We start from the raw sequence: 20,283 nt of genomic DNA, 5'->3' as shown, positions 1-20,283 counted from the left end.
CAGCACAGCTGAGAGGCCTAATTGACAATCAGCTTGAGCTGGGTCACAGCCAGGTACAGATAAAGGAAACTGGGAAAGATCCAAAAAGGGGGGGGGGTTAAAGGGAGGAAAATCTAAAGCTACACCAAAGAGGAGCAGTAAAGAGCTGGTGTGGTTCCTCAGGTAAAATGGTTCAGTCCCTGATAAGAACAAAAATCGGAGTAATAGGAGAAAAGACTGTTCTTTAAAGGAATGGTGGATGTATTCTTAAAATAGCACCCAAGAGGGCTGTGTGTGTGTGTGTGTGTGTGTGTGTGTGTGTGTGTGAAGTGGGGGTAATAGTTTTTGCTGCTTAAGGCACAATAGGAGGCTCACCAAATGGGGGCTGGGGACTAGCTATGTCATGGGTAGGCAAACTAAGGCCCGGGGGCCAGATCCAGCCCAATCGCCTTCTAAATCTGGCCCGCGGAGAGTCTGTGAATCAGCATGTTTTTACGTGAGTAGAATGTGTCCTTTTATTTAAAATGCATCTCTGAGTTATTGGTGGGGCATAGGAATTCGTTCTTTTTCTTTTTAAAAAAAATATAGTCCAGCCCCCCACAAGGTCTGAGGGCCAGTGGACTGGCCCCCTGCTGAAAAAGTTTGCTGACCCCTGAGCTATGTGCACACTCAAAACTTGAAAAGGTTCTGAAAAAGGTAGAAGTAGCAGCAGCTAAACTCTTACCTGTTTGCTTGATGTCCTCTTAGCTGTTTTATTAATCTTGTACATTACTAGTACATTACTACTAGACTGCAGTGAGGGAGACATAACTGAACAGACTAGTACTATGCCTGTTCTAGGAGTGGTCTAACAAAAAAGAGCCAAAGTAGGAATCAATCTTCTTAAGGATAACAAATATGTTCTAGGCTCCCTTGTCGCGTAGAACTGCAGGGAGCCATGCTCAACTCACAAGCAGCAGCAACCTACCAACCTCTGCACCACTGCAAGTCATTTTTAGGCCTGATTTAAGATGAGCTTCAAGGGAGAATCTTGTTGATGAAACAAGAGAGACAAAGGAATGCTGAGTCTGAGGGAAGCAGGAATGGTACCAGAAGGCAAAGCGTTTTTCCTCTTGTGAACTATCTGCACTGAGACATTCATTATTAAGAAGGTTCCTTGTATTAGTATTACTGTATATCAATATACGAAAACATACAACAGTAAAACTGACATGGCAATCTTTTGGTATTCTAAAAGGTTCTGGGAATTAGAACCCAAAAAAATATTCAGCAGAGACTCTCCAATCCTAAACACTGAACTAGGAATATAAATAGCATTTGTGTATGGCAGCGTATACTTGTTTGTCTTGCTAACTAGAAATAATTGTCTGTCAGCAATTGTCATGCTACTCTGTAACATCTAGACACATCAAAGATGGGTTTTTAATCCCAGCCTGGAGGTTTCTTTCTCATTCTTTTAAGTGTGTTATTATTGTTTTCAAGCCACCATTTGAAAAACTGCTGTCTTGAAGGCAATAACGTATTTAGGGCGCTTTTAGCATCCGATGAGCTCCACTGCTGCTATTTGTCTTATAGACAATAAAGTACTAGCCAAACAACGGCTTGTATGTATCCAGCCTTTGTTTAAGATTAGTTATTTTGGGCAATTTCATGAAACTTTTTTGCATTCCTGCTTTTAATCCTATAAACTGCCAACAAGATCTTTGGAAATAATACCTTACCAGATTCTGCAAACCCCCAAATTTCTGCCACAGACCACTTTTACTTGTCTCCAGACTCTGTTGTTTCCACCCTTAAATGTAGTTACGTTTTATAGCAGAAAAGAGCTCATTGCCCCAGTCACACTTTTGCCAAAATAAATTATAGAACAACAATCTTTCAAAGGAGGCCACACTACATAAAATTTAGGGTGGCTGAAAACATGATGGGTTGTGGCAAGGCTTGTATGGCCATCAGGATATAAGCTACTCATGGTTGGCTTTACAATAGAAGCAGGAAATATTTAATGACAATTGAGATGATCCAAGATTCTACGCATTTAGATAGCAACTCAATTAAGGGGCGTCACTTTGGGGCACAGAAAGGGGCTTGAAATATAGGTTCCAAAGATTGATCTTGGATCAACTCAAAGATAAACTGCAACAAAAAGTTATCTTAATACAAGTAATAAAAAATGCAATGTTACCAAATGCAAAACAGGTATCTTTGAGAAGTGGTGCATGCCTCTGGCATACATCCTTGGTGTTTTAGCCAATTTTAATTCTTCAAGAGTCTTAGTAAACTTAAGACTAATCCCATGAGTTTTGTACCTGGCCACTGTCTTCCATCCACCTCTATTGCTGCTCCTGAATTTCTGGACACTTCAGAATTCAAAATATTTTTGGCTGTGTGTGTGTGTGTGTGTATCTAGAGACCCCTGAAGATAATCACTGGGTTTAAACATGACAAACCTATACATCCCTGTTCATTTACAACACTTCTGTAGTCTCTTGCAGGTTTCAGGTGTCAATTGCCATGCCAAGTTGTGACCAGCCTAGATGAAGAGGCCCTGCACTGCTACCATTATGCCAGAGCAATGGTGGTAGCCATCAACTCTTACAACAGGTACTTCTGCTCTGTGTTCCCTCACTTCTGCCCTGGGCACCCTAGATGCTTCTTGTCAAATACAACAGGGTATACTTCTCCTGACATGGGAAGGGAGAAGATCTAGTTTCTCCAGTCTCTGCAGATTCTGCATAACCTTTCTAGAGACACAGTAAAGGCAGATGAGAGCCTCATTTTAAAACAAATCCAGTAGCTCTGGGATGCCTATAATGAGTTTACTACACTGTATGTCAGCTGGCTGTCCAACTAGATGCAGACACTGCATAAAACTGTTCATATTAACATATATTTCTAGAAGCTTGAGCTCTTGGAACATGTTTATAGTGGCTGATGGGATTCAAAACAACAAGAAAGTGTATGAATCTCAACCTCAGGAGGGGAATACACAAGCAAGGATGGTGTTGGCAGAAGTCTGAGAGAAAGGGACACCTAAGAAGAGGTGGAAAAGAGAAGGGTTGTATATAGGTGAGTGATAGATCAGGAAGCATTCACTAGAATCAACAATGGAAGGTCCCGGTTGTTTGTTTGTTTGCTCCCCACACATTTCCACACTTTTCTCTGCAATTGCAAAAGCTATGACCCTAAATACATATAAAAATCTTCAGATGCAAAATTCTGTACCAGTTTCTGACCATATAGCAACAGTTCTATCTGTGCACTGCTCCCCTGGCATAAGCACCATTCGAATCAGGCTTATCTCACAGTAAACAAGAGACTTTGGGGGCTGAACCATTGTGTTAGACAACAGTGCTCAACCTGGACCACTTTTCCTACTGAGATTAAGCAGTTGTAAGGTCCCAATATAGAGTATGGACTTCTGCTGATTTTCGACTGGGGCTTAAAGAAAAAAAAACCCCACTCCCTGCTGGCTGTATTTTGCTTCCAAAATTGCTGCTTACTGCAAATAATCTGGATCAGGAGCCCATTCTGGATCAGGGTCCATTGAAGTTTTTTATCCAAAACACAAACCGCCAAATAAAGTATGTTTGCTTTAACATGTGGCTATCGCTGAATGTACCGTATTTTTTGCACCATAACACTCACTTTTTTCCTCCTAGAAAGTAAGGGAAAATGTCTGTGCGTGTTATGGAGGGAATGCCTGCGGGTGGCATGCCTACGGATTTTCCTCCTCTAAAAACTACGTGCGTGTTATGGTCGGGTGCGTGTTATAGAGCGAAAAATACGGTAATTTGGTTATCTGGCTTGGACTGCAAGAAGATCAAACCTCTCCATTCTTAAGGAAATCAGCCCTGAGTGCTCAGTGGAAGGAAAGATCCTGAAGCTTAGGCTCCAATACTTAGGCCACCTCATGAGAAAAGAAGACTCCCTGGAAAAGATCCTGAGGGCACAAGGAGAAGGGGACGACAGAGGACGAGGTGGTTGGACAGTCTTCTCGAAGCTACCAACATGAGTTTGACCAAACTGTGGGAGGCAGTGGAAGACAGGAGTGCCTGGCATGCTCTGGTCCACGGGGTCACAAAGAGTCAGACATGACTAAACAACAACAAACAACTACAAGCTATGTAACTGGAGGGACGTGGGTGGCGCTGTGGTCTAAACCACTGAGCCTCTTGGGCTTGCCGATGAGAAGGTCGGCGGTTCAAATCCCCGCAACGGGGTGAGCTCCCATTGCTCAGTCCCAGCTCCTTTCAACCTAGCAGTTCGAAAGCACACCAAAAAGTACAAGTAGATAAATAGGTACTGCTGTGGCAGGAAGGTAAACAATGTTCCCATGCTGATATAAGATATAACAGTGCACTGCTCTGGTTTTGGTTTCCGCTGCGCCAGAAGCGGCTTAGTCATGCTGGCCACATGACCCGGAAAAACTGTCTGCGGACAAACGCCGGCTCCCTCGCCCTATAAAGCGAGATGAGCACCACAACCCCAGAGTTGTCCATGACTAGACATAACTGTCAGGGGACCTTTACCTTTTTACCTTTAGCTATGTAACTAACTCCCAAATTCTAGATTTCCTTTTTGTCCCTACCTACTCTTTCCTGCCTTCCTTTTCAGCCATCTCTTAATGGCTAGGCTTGCCCGGTAGAGAGATGGGATGGATTGGGGGCAGTGAGTGCATACATAATTTTGCAAGCTTTAAGAGTCTGTCAAGCCCTCCAGTACTGTAGCAATTTCTTACTGAGCAGCAAGCTATCATGCCTGACAGTTGCTGCAGAATTAAAGCAGCAATGCTAAATGGGAAAAAGATATATATATGTTCTGCTTGATAGTTAACACAGAAAGCCGCCACCAAAAAAACTAAAGTGCAGCTGGTGCATTCATCAGCGTGAAGGAAATATTGCACCTTTAGGATCTTTTCTCTCATGCAAACACACAAGTGTGTTACTCTATGAAAACCTGAAGGGAGCTATCACTGCCCCTTTAGAGAAACATTCATTATTCTACAGTAGTCTACTCACATGCTCGTGTTATTCCAAAAATATTGCAGTTGCAAGTCAACCACTGATTCTCTTTTTAATCTTTCTTTTTTCCTTAAGGGAACATTTACCATCTCCATTGACTGATTAAGGAATATTTCAAACTGCCAGCCTTAATTGAAAATGCCACTAAATATAGAAACTCATTTTTAAGTATATAGCTTTTAAAGGACAACATGGGCAGCCCAATCTGCAGCCTACTTAAACTGAATTATTTGCATTTGAACAGGCTTAATTAACAGGTTCAATTCCAGTGATTTCAACAGGACAAAGCGACCTTAAATCAAAGATATTTTTTAAGCAGAACTGTAAGTTGCCACACTGAACACAAATATCTGAATGTCACAGCCAAGTAAGACTTGCAATCGGAAGAAAAGGGCTGTGTAAATGTGTGACAATATTGTAATGGTAACAGGTAAAGAATGACAACTGATTTGACAAAGGACCACACAAATAAAACAAATTACAAGCTGTTCTGCTTTGCTATTAATAACAGAACAAACAATTCAGATTTATGTAACAGAGCATCACAAGAAAGCCCAGTTTGTGTCAGTGATAAAGGTACTAAAGCAAACTCTGGCAAAACCACAGCACTGTGGAGATAGTTCTAAATGTTTATTGTATATGATGAGTTTCAACCATGGCAACACATCTTTGGACATGAGAATGAACATGTTTCCTGTAATCTACCAGATTAATTTTAAACCTAAATAATTTAAAGTGTTTTTTATTATTATTACTTTATTGTGTTTTCAACAGCATATTCTTGAGTGTTCAAGTTAAAACAAACAAAACAGTCTTCCAGTCTTGTGAGATCTGGAAACTCTACTGGACAGATGAATGTGCTGGGTGCACATTTTACCTCTTTACACACACACACACACACACACACACACACACACACACAAAACCAATATAGCGTTCAATAAGGTAATTGAGACAACTTTAGCAGCAAGGAGGACTGTGAGAATTTGTTGTAAGGATAGTTATTGCATGGCTCTAGAATTTCACTGGAAGAGATAGCAAAGACGCTAGGGAAATCCTGGAAGATCATAATGTACTCACGAGCCCAGAAAGAAGTAAGATTATATCCCAAGATCATAGGGTTGTGGAAAGTCTGATGATAGCTTATTCATACTTCCTACTCTTAGAAACAGTCCTTTGGTACAGATTCAGTTGGCAAGTATCTTCATAGGGCGCTAACCCAGGTTTCTGACTTTTAACTAGTCAGCATATCTAGGGATGTGGATTTGGCCTCTTCTTGCAGGGGGAAGCTTGCCAGCCACATTATCTTTGTGAAAGCTCTCTTATTTTTTGCTGACAGCACTCAGTATGGTACATGGGAGACCTTGCTCCCTTATGAAGAAGGAAGACACATAACGAACAGAAGAAGAGGCAGAAAGGGAGAGGAAAATTGCCAAAAATCTAATAAATCCAAAAAACAACAACAAATTAATGTCTAGAGAGAGGCTGAGAAGATGCAATTCCAACAGCACGGTGCAAGCAAAGAACTGATTATGCACTCAGAACTTTATAGATAATGACTACCAGTGACTATCACGGAGCTACAGACCTTCTTCCCCTGTCGACTGAGAAATAAGTCCAGTGAAACCAGTGGAACTTACTCCTACATAAATGGGTATGGGATTTCAGCTAAAACATTTCAAACAAATAAAAAGAAGTTTAAAGGCTGGTATAGGAACATGCCTTCCCCTCACAAATTTGTTTGAGGCATCTTGCAAAATACATTTTTTTATTTATGCTGGTTAGCTGACTGGGGGAGATATTTTGTCATTCTCATGGTACTGTGGTGTAAACCTGATTTATTGTGGTAGCTTGATTTTTTCAGATTGTTTGATTTTATTGCGTGCCATATATTTTTATGTTGTACCCTGCCTTGGAATTGATTTTAAATGAAGAGTGGGTTATAAATTACCTAAATAAATGAAAAGGTTTTCGACTGAATCCTATACATGGATTGCTTGGGAGTAAGACTTTCTGAACTCGTATCTGAAGAAGTGTGCATGCACACGAAAGCTCATACCAATAACAAACTTAGTTGGTCTCTAAGGTGCTACTGGAAGGAATGTTTTTATTTTGTTTCTGAACTCGATATGACAGTTCCATTATATCCAATATTAGACTTGGATATGAGCAGGCCCACTGAAATTAAAGGACACGAGTAACTTGGGTAGGCACATTAATTTCAGTGGGTCTACTATGAGTAACACTTTGATACAACCCAATGTATTGATGAAGCCACTTGAAGCATGCAGAACTCTTTCTTTCCAGAGCCTTTCAGTAGTTGTAAAGTGTCAACACACTTTTTAAAGAGATTATCTCAGGGCTTTGATACTCTTACAAATACACTTCTAAAACTCCACAAGCATTCATATCATTGGCTGCAAGACACACCATACATTTAAATCACATGCCCCCAAAATAGTCTTGGAAACTGTAGTTTGTTAAGGGCACTGGGAATTGTACAGTTCCCATGAACCTTGTAGGGGAGAAGTTTTAAATATATGGTGTGCATCCAGCAATTACCTCCAAACTATCCCAGAAAATACGATGGTGAATCCTGTAAACTGTTACCTCAGGGCTGAAAAGCTTGAGACTCATAAATATTCAAAGAACAGCTGGCTTGGGGACTTAAGATCTGTTACATCAAACCTCAAGAACCTTGATTCAACCACACAAGCGTCATACTTCAGTGTCAATGGAAGTTCTTGCAGACTTATGGAAGCACCAAATAAACCTACTAGGAAAAAGGCAAGCATATTTTCAAAGAGATGAGGAACTTGGCCATCGACTTGTATGTACTCAGGTGCTTCTACTTTTAATCACTTTATTTTCTTACATGTCCACCCCACCTCTCTTCCAGCATGGAAATCTGCCACAGTTCCCAATTCTCATGGTTGTAGAGAAACTTGTCGCTATTGATTCAGAGAGTGAAGAGCAATGGCATGTAGATGTGGGGTACCCAGAATATCCATAAAGCCATTATGTTTCTTAACCCAGCCCTGCGTTGGACTTCTTCCTTTATCAGTGTCTTAGAACAAGTCAAATGACCAGCTCAACAGGCAGCCAACAAATGTTAGAACAAAAAAAAAAATTTCCTTCCAGTAGCACCTTAAAGACCAACTAAGTTAGTTCTTGGTATGAGCTTTCGTGTGCATGCACACTTCTTCAGATACACTGAAACAGAAGTTGCCAGATCCTTCTATATAGTGAGAAGGTGGGGAGGGGTATTACTCAGAAGGGTGGTGGGAATAGGTGGTTGGCAGATAGCTGTGATGAGCCTGTTGACGACTCTTAACGACTGCAATAGGTCTTACAGGAAAAAGCAAGGGGTGAGAAGGTGAAAAATGGCTTTGTCATGTATAATGAGATAACCTTCTCACCCCTTGCTTTTTCCTGTAAGACCTATTGCAGTCGTTAAGAGTCGTCAACAGGCTCATCACAGCTATCTGCCAACCACCCATTCCCACCACCCTTCTGAGTAATACCCCTCCCCACCTTCTCACTATATAGAAGGATCTGGCAACTTCTGTTTCAGTGTATCTGAAGAAGTGTGCATGCACACGAAAGCTCATACCAACTTAGTTGGTCTTTAAGGTGCTACTGGAAGGAAAAAATTTTTTTTGTTTTGACTATGGCAGACCAACACGGCTACCTATCTGTAACAAATGTTAGGTTTAGTATGTTTCTCATGAACGCAGAACATGCAAACTATATCTGGCCTTCCAGTTTATATTTTTATGATGGCTGAACAGAGTTGCTCTCTGTCTCTTGCCTCTTATAAATATCAGTGAACAGGAGAGTACATGGAAGGAAGCCCTACTGAAATCAGTGAGAATGACTTCCATGGAATGTGACTGCAGGATCACACTTTCCTAGAAGATCATACTGCCACTGCTGTACTTTAAGCAAAGCTTTTACACATCTCTCCAGTCCTCAAAATAGACCAGAAACACCTCCAGTGAAGTTTACAGCAGTGTCATAAAATTAAGCCTCAGCGCTTACCTTGAGACGTGTCATTTAGAGTGCACAACACATTTTCACCTTCTCTGAGAGATTAGGCTAGCTTACACACAGGGGACATGGATAGGTTGCCTGATAAGCTTTTGGAGGCCCTTGTCTGGATGCAGCTCAGCTTCCAGCTCACATTAAAGAAAATAACCGAATCGGAAATCTTGAATTCCATCCGTGGGGCCTTTAAAGAGGAACGTTATCAGCCGGCTTAAACTCTGCCATTTAGAAACAGACACTACGTCTCTTTTTAAAATCAAGGGTTAAAAACCTGGGCCTATAACATGACAAAAGAAAATCGCATCCACTATTTGTGCATTACTTGTCTATCCTGATGTCCCTTTGGAAAACTCTTAAGTCAATTTTTCATCCATCCTTCAACCACACTGAGGCCTACTTATCTTTTGCAAGGTAACAGCATCATGTGCCTGCATAACATTATTCAGATTACTGATAGTCATTCAACGTGTAGTACTTATTACCGATGGGAAACAACAATGTCTGAAGTGCTTTACTCTTTTTATTTGTGTTTTTCCTTTCCTCCAGTAACCTTGCAACATAACTATGGTTCCCATTTTGTCCATCTATGGGTAGACATAGTATGAACTAACTGTTGAAACTCTCTGCCTACTTTACCTTGCCTCCCTTCACCCACTCCAGACCTTCATAAATTGCATTGGTGCTACAATCAACTTCACACACAAACACACTGCATTTTCTTTCTTCCCCCCCCCAAAAAAAATCAGTATCCCAGGATAACAACACTGAACTACAGCTCCCCGCTCCAACCAGGTACTTTGCAAGGCTAGCATAATGTCAGAACATAAGAAGAGGTTGGATGAGGCCAATGGCCCACCTAGTCCAGCATCCTGCTCTCACAGCGGTCACCCAGATGCCTTTGGGACACTTGCAAGTGGGGCTGGAGCACACGACCACTCTCCCCTCCTGTGGTTTCCAGCAGCTGGAATGCAGAGACAATTCTGCCTCCAACTGTGGTGGGAGAGCATAGCCAACCTGGCTAGTAGCTCTTGATTGACTTATACTCCATGGACTCAAAGTCACAGCCTCACCCCCAAGTACAGGTACAATAATTATGGGTGTTGCATCCATTGTCTCCACAGCACAAAAGCCTTTTGTAAGAACCAACAAAAAGGTTCCTTCTCTAGAGAGTGGACTGGGGTAGCCAACACGGTCCCTGCCAGATGTTGTGGACTACAGCTCCCATCATCCCTTACCCCCTGGCGGTGCTGGCTAGGAGTTGTAGTCCAAATCAGTTGGAGAGCATTGTACCTGGTCCAGGCAATGGGGCATGTCATTCTAGCCTTGTCTGTGTCTAATTGGTTAGAATTGCTTTCCTAGATGTCAGACATTTCTGTGACTTCATCTGTTGACTAAAATGATAACACAAAGGTGGGAGGGGGGATATAGTCTCACAAAACAAATGAGAAAATCCCAGGTTCACTCCCTGGCATCCCTAGGTAGGGCTGGGAATCTGAATAGTATCTCTCATGTCTCTCCCCTCTGGAACACTTGTGAACCACACTCAACAGAAGCAGCGAAAAGCGCATCATTCCATAGGTAGAGTTTGATGGACCTTGATCACGCCGACTGCAGCCACTCACGCCATATGTGCCAAACATGCCAGCTCCATCTGCAGTCAACATACCCATTACACAAGGTGCCTACACAAACTTAGGAAAGGGTCTGGCTGAACAAAGTGGCATGCCTCTAATAGTGATAATGATAACCCACATTGGCCCTGGCATCTAAAAACCTAGTTCCTGTGCTACACCATGTACTCCATGCAACCTAGGATGCACACCATTAGCAAGTGAAACATGTCTTCTGTGTTTTGTGGCAGGGCTGCTTGCTATTCATGCGGGGTGCATGGTCGACAACATATGGCCCGGTGAAACCCAAGTGTGACTAATCAAGTGTGATTTGGTTCTAGTAACTTCAAGGCGGCTAAGCTGACCTAAGTACATGTACGCTGCTGGTTGTGAATCAGGCCGTTTGCTAGTGAATTGATTCATTGCAGGGGTTGGTTTATTGGCTTGTTCTTATTATGCATTTTGTGTTTTTTATTTTTATGTTTCTATGCTGTCAACCGCCCTGAGATCTTTGGATGAAGGGCAGCATACAAGTTTAACAAATAAATAAATGAACAGGAATACATACATGGAGAGACTCCATCAGGCAAGGCCTCCTTCCACCTGCCTTGCCCCACCCTCTGGCCCTGGGTCTCCTCATAAGGGAGCTGTGCCTGGAGGAAGAACTGTGAGCGGAGAGACTCCATCCGGCAAGACCTCTTTCCACCTGCCTTGCTCCACCCTCTGCTTCTCAATGTGTATTGTAATGTTTTATGTGCTGTGGCTTGCCGTTATTTTATTGTTTAGATATTATTGTAACTGTTGAGTGGATTTCTGTTTAACGTTTATATGTTGATATTATTTTATACTATTCTAATGATTGTTGAAGGTTACTTTTTTGATGGAGGTTGCCTATTTTAAAGTTCTGTTTTATTATCACATTTTTGTATTGCATTAGATTGTTATATGATGTACATTTTTTGTTTCTTCAGCTTGTAAACAGCCTTGAGTATTGTAAGATAGAAAGGCGGTATACAAATTAAAAATGATGATGATGATGATGAAGCAAGGTCAAACGACGCAACACAGATTCTACGTGCACAGAGTCCTTAATTCATAAAAATGATGCCCCATAACTGCTGTAAAGGAGGAGTTTGGAACCTTTTTCAGCCCAAGGGCTGCATGCCCACAGAAGCAACATCCCAGGGCCCACATACCAGTGGTTAAAAGTGGGGAGAGCAATGGGTGAGACTCTTGCATTTGTACCAGGCGCTAAAGTCTAACCACACGAAAGCTAGGGGTTTTGACACGCCTCCTCATTCAGACTATGAAGAGACATTATCACAATTCAAAGACACATTCCAGGCAGGCAAAAGCACTCAAACAGTGTGATGCAGGCTCAGTGGCAGGTGCAGAGGGGCAGGTCAGACAGAGAAACCTACAATTCCCAACCCCTGCTATATTAAGTATATGCTTAGGCTGCAATCCTCAACACAATTATTAGGGATCAAGTCCTATTGAATGCAACTGAATATACTTATGTTTAGGATCATGCTGCACCCAACAGCTTTGTAGCAGCATAGTACCTATGTTTACTCAAAAGTAATTCCATCTGAATTCAAAGCAGTTTACTCTCAAGTACGGTGAGTTTGGGGTTGTTGACTTAGTGCTTGTATAAATATTATTTCACGAAGTGGTAACAGTTGTTGCTATTTTTCCAGAGAAAGATGAATTGGAGCCCCTATGATTAAAATGATACTCTGCTGGTGAAATAGTGTAGCAAGTTTTAAAGTCGCTCAGAAAGAACCTTTAATAGGGCAGGTACTTCAGCTCGAAAGATCTAACAATCACATCTGTTCCCACGTTTTGGATAGTCTTCCTCAAAGGGGACTTTTAGGCAAACATATGAAATCTACTCAAGTTCCCCTTTAATCTGCAAAGGATATTTGCAGTCTTAAAACTGCAATGACACGCGCTGCAGTAATGTTTCAAGATTTAAGATATATTAGCCATGCTAGTATAAAGTGACTTTTCCCAGGTGCTCAACACTTCCAATGACTTTAGAGATCAGTGGAAGAAGCAGATACTTAGTCCTCTTACAAACAACAACTGCCTGACCTATGCTTGCCTCTACGCTGAATAAGTGTCAGGCCTTGCGGCCCAATCCCATGGTTGTTTACAATTCTACATCCAAATTACTTCAAAGGGATTTGCTTACAAGAAATCTTGCACAGGATTGCTTCAGACATTAAATTCACTGGAAACATTTGCCTTTTTTTTAAAACCACTTTATCAGAGCAAAGCCACTCCATATGATATAATTCTGCAACTCATAAATGAATGGCAGATTCACTGTAGATTTTCAATATTGGCTCGATAAACATTTTCTTTAAAATAATCCAAACTACAGTAATCAAATTTGTCAGTCTGCATATGAAATCAAAAAAAAAGTGTGTGTGTGTGTGTGTGTGTGTGTTGACTGATTTCATAGCAGCATCAAACACTCTGAAATAAGCATACTTTCGCTGAAATCTTATGTATGTTTACTGACCTGGGAGTAGGCCCTATTTAACATAGTAGGCTTTACTCCTGAGCAAGCATGCATAAGACTGCACAACCACATCAAGAATGAACTTGATCCATCTATGTGTCTAAGTTGCTAATCACATCCCACTTAGTCAATATACATTGGAGGCGAGTTCCACACATTAGCCATCTGTTCTCTGCCTCAACCTGCACTTTTATTATTTTTGAGGGATTCTGCACTGGATCTACAAGTCTGATGCGTTAAATGTGTGCTGAAACGTTACCACTATTAACAGCATGCTTCTGTACATTGACACAGTCTTCTGTGCATAAGGGTGGTACATTCAACATACTGTAGCAATCTTCCAGCCTCTCCCTGTTAGCTTAGAAAACGCCAAATCGATGTGCAGAAAGCTTGAATAAGTCAATATTGCTTTAACCCTTGCTACAGTTGAGGTTTTTGCAGAACTGGCAAAAGGCACCGTCAGTATAAAGGCATGTAAAGAAGGCTAGCAACCCCAGCGATTTGGTCCTTGAGTCCTCTCCTCCCTCAGAAAGTGTTAAAAGAAAAATACAATGTCAACACCAGCTCCTCCCTGCTGATGGAAATGGTCTGAGTGCAGTTTTACTTTCTGGCTAGAAGCCCTCATAAAACCGTTACACACACAGAGGGGACGATGACTGGGAATGGAAGAAGAGAAAACACATTCCACGTTTTGAACTATTCCAGTCCCCAATTCGGGACATACTGGGGACCCCACCCCCTTGTATTTCAACCATTTTTTCTATTAACCTTCAAAAAATAAAAAAGAGCAGCCTTTTTCCAAAACGAAACAAAACACCATATTCACCAAGAGTTAGCAGAATTCCTTTCTCAAGCACTTGAACAGCCAGCAGGAGAGATGTATTCTGACTTATGCCTGAGAAATATGGAACCACATGAAATCTTACTGGAAATGTGTGTGGTTTCTGAACGCACACATTCCAAGTCAGCAACAAATGCAGGGGTTCCAAAACGCATACCTAAAATGCCATCCCTTTTCAGTATTTATTATCCAAAGAATAAGAAAACAACCGTAGGAAAATTGCATAATGCCCTTTTTTAAACTTCCTGGAGCATCAGAATGGACCAAACTGTAGAACAATTGCACTCTCTTCAATAAAAACCAAGAAAATTAAATTATGCAAAAGCCTAAAAACAAAACGAAAAGCCCCTCTGTTACTCAGTTTCAGAAATAAGCAAAATAATCTGTTGGTAAAAACAAGTAATAAAGGAACACTTATTATTCATATCTGAAACTTGATTAAATAGCGAATCTCACACATGGGCTTTGCATTATGTCACTGGATGTGTTCAAATAGCATTTGCACCAACATATATGGTAGGTGGGGGAAGGTGTTTTTGTCCTTTTCTTTTTTAGTAAAACTGTATTCTCTTGGCAGGCTGAGAGAGTCCTTGCAAGCCCAGCCCTAAAGATTTTTCCATCCTCCGTAATAAAGCATGCAAGCAACATTGGAGAGGCAGATCTTCCTGCCAAAAAAGCCTCATTCCCCTATCTCTCCCAGCACTGTGGCAGGAAGAATAGCAGAATAGCTAGAAAGGAGGAGATGGGTGGTGTGTTTTTTTTATCACCAGCCGAACACAACCTATATATTTATACACAGCCAGCCCAAATGGTACCAGAGGAGGAGGAGGAGAAGGAGAAGAAGACAACAGGCGCCATCAAGAATCAATGGGCTCTTCCCCACCCCCTCAGCAAAATGACATTAATAACCAGTTTCCTAAGAAACTAAAAAGCAGGAGAAATAAACGTAGCAATCTCTTTCTCATCCTCCCTCCCCTTTTGGGGCCAAAAGCTTCAAGGAGAAAGAAGGGGGGAGGTGGAGGAATCTCAGCAGGGATGTTTTTTTCACACACACACACACACACACACACACACGTACACCATTTCTTAGGCTATGTCACACACATACGAGGAGAAACTGACACCCACAGGAAACAATTACAACATGCCACATCCACACACACACACACAAGGGATGGCGAGACGAGCTGGAGGCGAAAGGTTACACACTGCAGAGGGGACAAATCAACCTTCCAGAGATCATTTCAGATGCCGCCAGTTGCTCGCTCGCTCACGCTCCCACACACACACCACACTCCTAACCTTGCACACCCCACCCTACCTTCCTTTCCTCCTCAGATCTCTTCCCCCCCCCCCCACCACCAACACCACCTTCAATTCCCCAGAGGAATGGATGTTCCCCTCTCCACCTACATCCTCCCAGCACTTTGGATGCTGAGGCTCAGCTGCGCACGGGGGAGACACCGCGGAGGGCGAGGGAGAAATGGCTTAAAAAAAAAAATACCACAATGTGCATTATTTTATTTTTTGGGTGCCCTTACCTTCCGATAATTCCAGCTCCAGCTCAGCCAGGCGGGCTCTCACTTCCAGCGGCAGAGGGAGGCTCTCCAGGCTGCGATCCGCCATACTCGATCCAAGGAGATCTCCTCTGGCTCTCGGCTGTGGCTCCTTCTCCTCCTTTCTCTCTCCCCCCGCGCTGCTGCGCGGATGTGGGTCTGGCTCTTTGTTTGCAATACACACCGACAGAGAGAGGGACACACACGCACACACAACACAGGCAATCGAGGAGGAGGAGGACGACGACGACTTGCGGGGGGGGGCGGCGGAATGGAAAGGGAGGGCGGCAAATTAAAAACAAAAGCACCCAACCCTCCCCCCCGCGCGCTGGGGTGGCGGCGTCGGGGGCCCCGGGTCCTCTCCGGCGGTCTCAGCGGGGCATAAAGCGAGGAATCCACGCAGAGCCCAGCCCAGCTCAGGCAGGGATGAGGTGGAGGGAACGCAGAGATTTCCCCTCTCCTCCCTCGCCGCCTGCTGCTGCTGCTGCTGCTGCTGCCTTCAGTGGAGCCCCGCCATGGCTGCTGTTGCTGCTGCTGCTGCCTCCTCCTCCTCTTCTCCTTCCTCCTCCTCCTCCTCTTTCCCCCTCGCAATCCTTTCGCATGGAGCTGAGCGGGCCCGCTGCAAGCTCGCCACAGACTCACGCACAGCGCGCCAGGGCGCAGCGCTCTCTCCCGCTCGCCTCCCTCGCTCGCTCCACCCCGGCCGCTGCTGCTGCTGCGGCTGCTTTTTCGGCGGCGGCGGCTGGAAACTGCGGAGCCGCTGCCGAAAGCCGCCGCTTCTGCTTCTGTCACCCGCGCACGTGACCCGCCTGGGCGCAGCTGTCCCCTAGAGGGAGCGCGGGAGCACCGAGCCCCTCCAGGGAAGCCCGCGCGCGCTCCTGAGGCGCCCGGCGCTGCGCCAGCTGGGAGCTGTTTCCCGCGCGCGCAGCAGGGTCGGTTCTTGTGAGGGCAGAGGCAGCGGGTGGAGAAGGAACAAACAACAGCAACGATTCCTCCTCACCACTATGAGCTGAATAAAGAGCATGAAATCCAAAAACAACAACAACAAACAAACAAACAACAACAGAAAAAGCCTTTAATATATATATTAGGGCAACTCCTAGGGGACCAAGGTCCCTTCAGCCTCCCCCAATAAAATGTTTTTTATTCAATCAAATAGGTTTTGTTCAACTTGGCATCCCTGGGCACAAGAGGTTCTTTTGGGCACCCAGGGCAGCAGAAGTGGCTCACATCCTCCTTTGGGGCAATAAAAATTAAAAATACATTATTTTCTGCCTGTTCACGGCCACCCCAAAGTAAGCTGCCTGAGGTAGCCACTTCACACACTACCTAACGTTAGGGCCGGAACTGTTTCTTTCTCAATTGTATAGCCGGCTGGTTAAATCCCTCCACAAAATGGTTTACAAGTCGGAAACAGTTCTAGCATAGGGTATAGGAAATAATGATATGGCCATTGGTTGAAAAATATATATAGTAAAAATTCAGCCTTGACCACAAAATGGCCATGGTTAGAAAAAGTAAAAATCAAATTTAAAAAAACCACTAGTGAGGTGTGCCACACCAGGGATAAGACCTGGTCTCATTAAAGGCCAGCAAGTGGTCAGTTATTTATTATATCCATTCAATTATTTAATAGTTTCTCGTATTTTTTAACCAAAAAGGTTGCCACTTAGGTTTTATTCCTTTCAAGCATCAAAATGTCTCTATAGAAATAATCAACAACACACACACAAGACACAGGATCCACAGAACAGCCAGTCAAGTTCCACTCACACAGTGGGGCTTTTCCTGCCTTCCCAATGTATCCCCTGGTCGATATGTCTTCCCTGAAAAGTCCCTGAGGACATCCTCCAAAACAGACTACATTATTATTACAGTGGTACATCGGGTTAAGTACTTAATTCGTTCCAGAGGTCCGTTCTTAACCTGAAACTGTTCTTAACCTGAAGCACCATTTTAGCTAATGGGGCCTCTTGCTGCCACTGGCCTGCCAGAGCATGATTTCTGTTCTTATCCTGAGGTAAAGTTCTTAACCCAAGGTAATATTTCTGGGTTAGCAGAGTCTGTAACCTGAAGCGTCTGTAACCTGAAGCATATGTAACCCGAGGTACCACTGTATTATTATTATTATTATTATTATTATTATTATTATTATTATTATTATTTCAATTTATATACTAGGGTGGGGACATGAAACTTGGGAGGAGGAATCTGCAAATAACAGAATATTCCTATTCTTACACAAAAGGAGTTGCCTTTTTTGTACACAAGGATCTCTCTGGATCCTGTCCTAATACTGCAGCACAAACCATTAAAATAATACTGCATAACCAGTTTTAATCCCGTTCTAAATTTCCTCCCAAAGGAACCATGCTCACGCTAAAGAGAAAGGCCTTCATTATCCAGTGGAAAACCTTTTATTTATTTATTTTAGCCCAGGGGCCACATTCCCTTCTGGGCAACCTTCTGGGGGCCACATGCCAGTAGCAGGCAGGACCAGAGGCAAAAGTAGGTGGAACTGCAGGTGTGACTCTGCCTAATAGACTGCAGTCCTCCAGCCACACAAAAGCCCACATGCCATTGAGTTAAGCAAGAAGAATTAACAGTTGCATTCTAGCCGGGATGGGGGTAGGTACCAGACTCAAGGAGGGTGCAGAGTAGGGCCAAGGAATGGGGTGTTGCCTAGGAAGAGCCTCAAGTGCCAGATAGTGAAGACTGAAGGGCCACATTTGGCCCTTGGATGTCAGGTTCCCCATCTTTACTGTGAGGCTCCTTCAACAAGGGCTTCCGTAAGGAAGGCCTAACCACTAAGGAGGCTCTCAAGCAAGTCGACATGTTGGATTTCAGGCAATGGGAAGACCAAAAGCAAGGCTGCCCCAGAAGATTTTAGGGCACATATGGGAGGAGGCATCCCATACATTCCTTCTCATGTGTAAGGCCCAGACCATTTACCATACTTTTCCATGTATAAGACTATATTTCCCCCTCTTAAAAACAGGGGTCATCTTATACATGGGTAGTGCAAAGGGGGAATGTTTGATTGGTTGCTGCCATGGTTGTCAGTGGCTATTGTGCATGTTATTGGTTGCTGTGTCAATGGGTGGTGTTGTTTGGCCAACACTGTGGCAATTGGGCGGGCGATTGGCAGCTTCTGCTGGAGAGGGCAATCCTTCCCCAAAAAAAGCTCAACAACTTTTTGCCATTTCCCCCCATTTTTTGAAATTCCAGTCCCCAAAAATAGGGGACGTCTTATACATGGGGGCGTCTTATAAGTGGAAAAGTACAGTATTACTTGAAACGTTTAGAAAGCAGCCATTTTAATTGTGCTGGAAACTAAACAGTAACATATATATACATATACATATACATATACATATACATATACATATACATATATGAATGACTCTGTGGGTTTTCTTGCACCCACTCAACCCATCTTTTGTGCGTGTTTGTTTGTTTCATGTTATGAAGAGCAGTGCAAACCCTTGTCCACCACTCCCCATGACTCACACATACTGCCCTACAATCTTATGGACATTGTATATCGGCTGCCGATGAGCTACCAATGCACCATCAAAACTTGGTTGTTGATATATGACCAGCTTACCTAAAAGACTGGCTTCCCATGTATATTCAGTGGTACCTCGGGTTAAGAACTTAATTCGTTCCGGAGGTCCGTTCGTAACCTGAAACTGTTCTTAACCTGAGGTACCACTGTCTCCGTGCCGCCACCACATGATTTCTGTTCTCATCCTGAGATAAAGTTCTTAACCCAAGGTACTATTTCTGGGTTAGCGGAGTCTGTAACCTGAAGCGTCTTTACCCGAGGTAACACTGTATCTGTTAAATCATTGAGATCAGCTTGGGAGGTTGTGGCAGTGCCATGCTGCAGATTATCATATGGTGGGGACTCAGAAAAAAGGCGTTTTATCCTGCTGCCTCTGTACAGTGGTACCTCGGGTTAAGTACTTAATTCATTCCGGAGGTCCGTACTTTACCTGAAACTGTTCTTAACCTGAAGCACCACTTTAGCTAATGGGGCCTCCTGCTGCTGCCGCGCAGCCGGAGCCCGATTTCTGTTCTTATCCTGAAGCAAAGTTCTTAACCTGAAGCACTATTTCTGGGTTAGTGGAGTCTGTAACCTGAAGCATATGTAACCTGAAGCGTATGTAACCTGAGGTACCACTGTATTTTGAAATGCGCTTTCCTCTGCAATGTGAGAAGCACCTTCAGTCATATGTTTTAAGGCATATTCTGAAAACATACCTTTCTTCTCAGGCTTTCCCTGATAGTTAACGTTGGGCCCTGTACCTTTGTATCTTACAATGCTGCATCCTATTCTTGGAATTTATGGTTCTGGTTGTTTTTTTCTCAGTAACTTTATACTGATGTTTTTTGTGTATATTTGAATCTGTTGTACATCATGCAGATTTTAAAAAAATTAAGCAACTTAGAAATGCTGTTAAATAAATAAATAATTTTGGTGTGTTATTTTTATTCTTTTGCCTGTGTGCTCCCTTGCTGTGCAACCAGCTCAGTTGCTATTGTTATTGTTGTTTTAATTTGCAGAACATTATCCTAACACTGTAGGCCTAACATAGCTCTCTCCATCCATTAAGGTGTGCACACTCATGTCAACTTTCACCTCCTCTTAAACAGGTTTTACCAGTTTCTGTACTATTAAAAAATAAAATAA

The 20,283-nt window shown here is 43.1% G+C and overlaps 1 protein-coding gene across 7 annotated transcripts in view; it reads right to left on the bottom strand.

The window, feature by feature from the left end:
- The window catches only part of DIP2C (disco interacting protein 2 homolog C), a 290,921-nt gene extending 274,356 nt beyond the window's left edge, over positions 1-16,565 (bottom strand). For 4 of the 7 annotated variants that reach the window (XM_083579223.1, XM_083579224.1, XM_083579225.1 and 1 more), the window contains exon 1: positions 15,573-16,336. In XM_083579223.1, the coding sequence (XP_083435349.1) occupies positions 15,573-15,657 (85 nt within the window). In that variant the 5' untranslated portion in view covers positions 15,658-16,336. Of the gene's footprint in view, positions 1-15,572 lie in introns of all 7 variants that reach the window. The other 3 variants (XM_083579228.1, XM_083579229.1, XM_083579226.1) reach the window with 2 other exon arrangements.
- Between the last annotated feature and the right edge of the window lie 3,718 nt (positions 16,566-20,283).

Source organism: Podarcis filfolensis, assembly GCF_964270895.1.
Source record: "Podarcis filfolensis genome assembly, chromosome: 12".
NCBI classification, from domain to species: Eukaryota; Metazoa; Chordata; class Lepidosauria; order Squamata; family Lacertidae; genus Podarcis; species Podarcis filfolensis.
The sequence above is the reverse complement of the archived record's forward strand: the minus strand, read 5'-3'. Positions and strand labels throughout refer to the sequence as shown.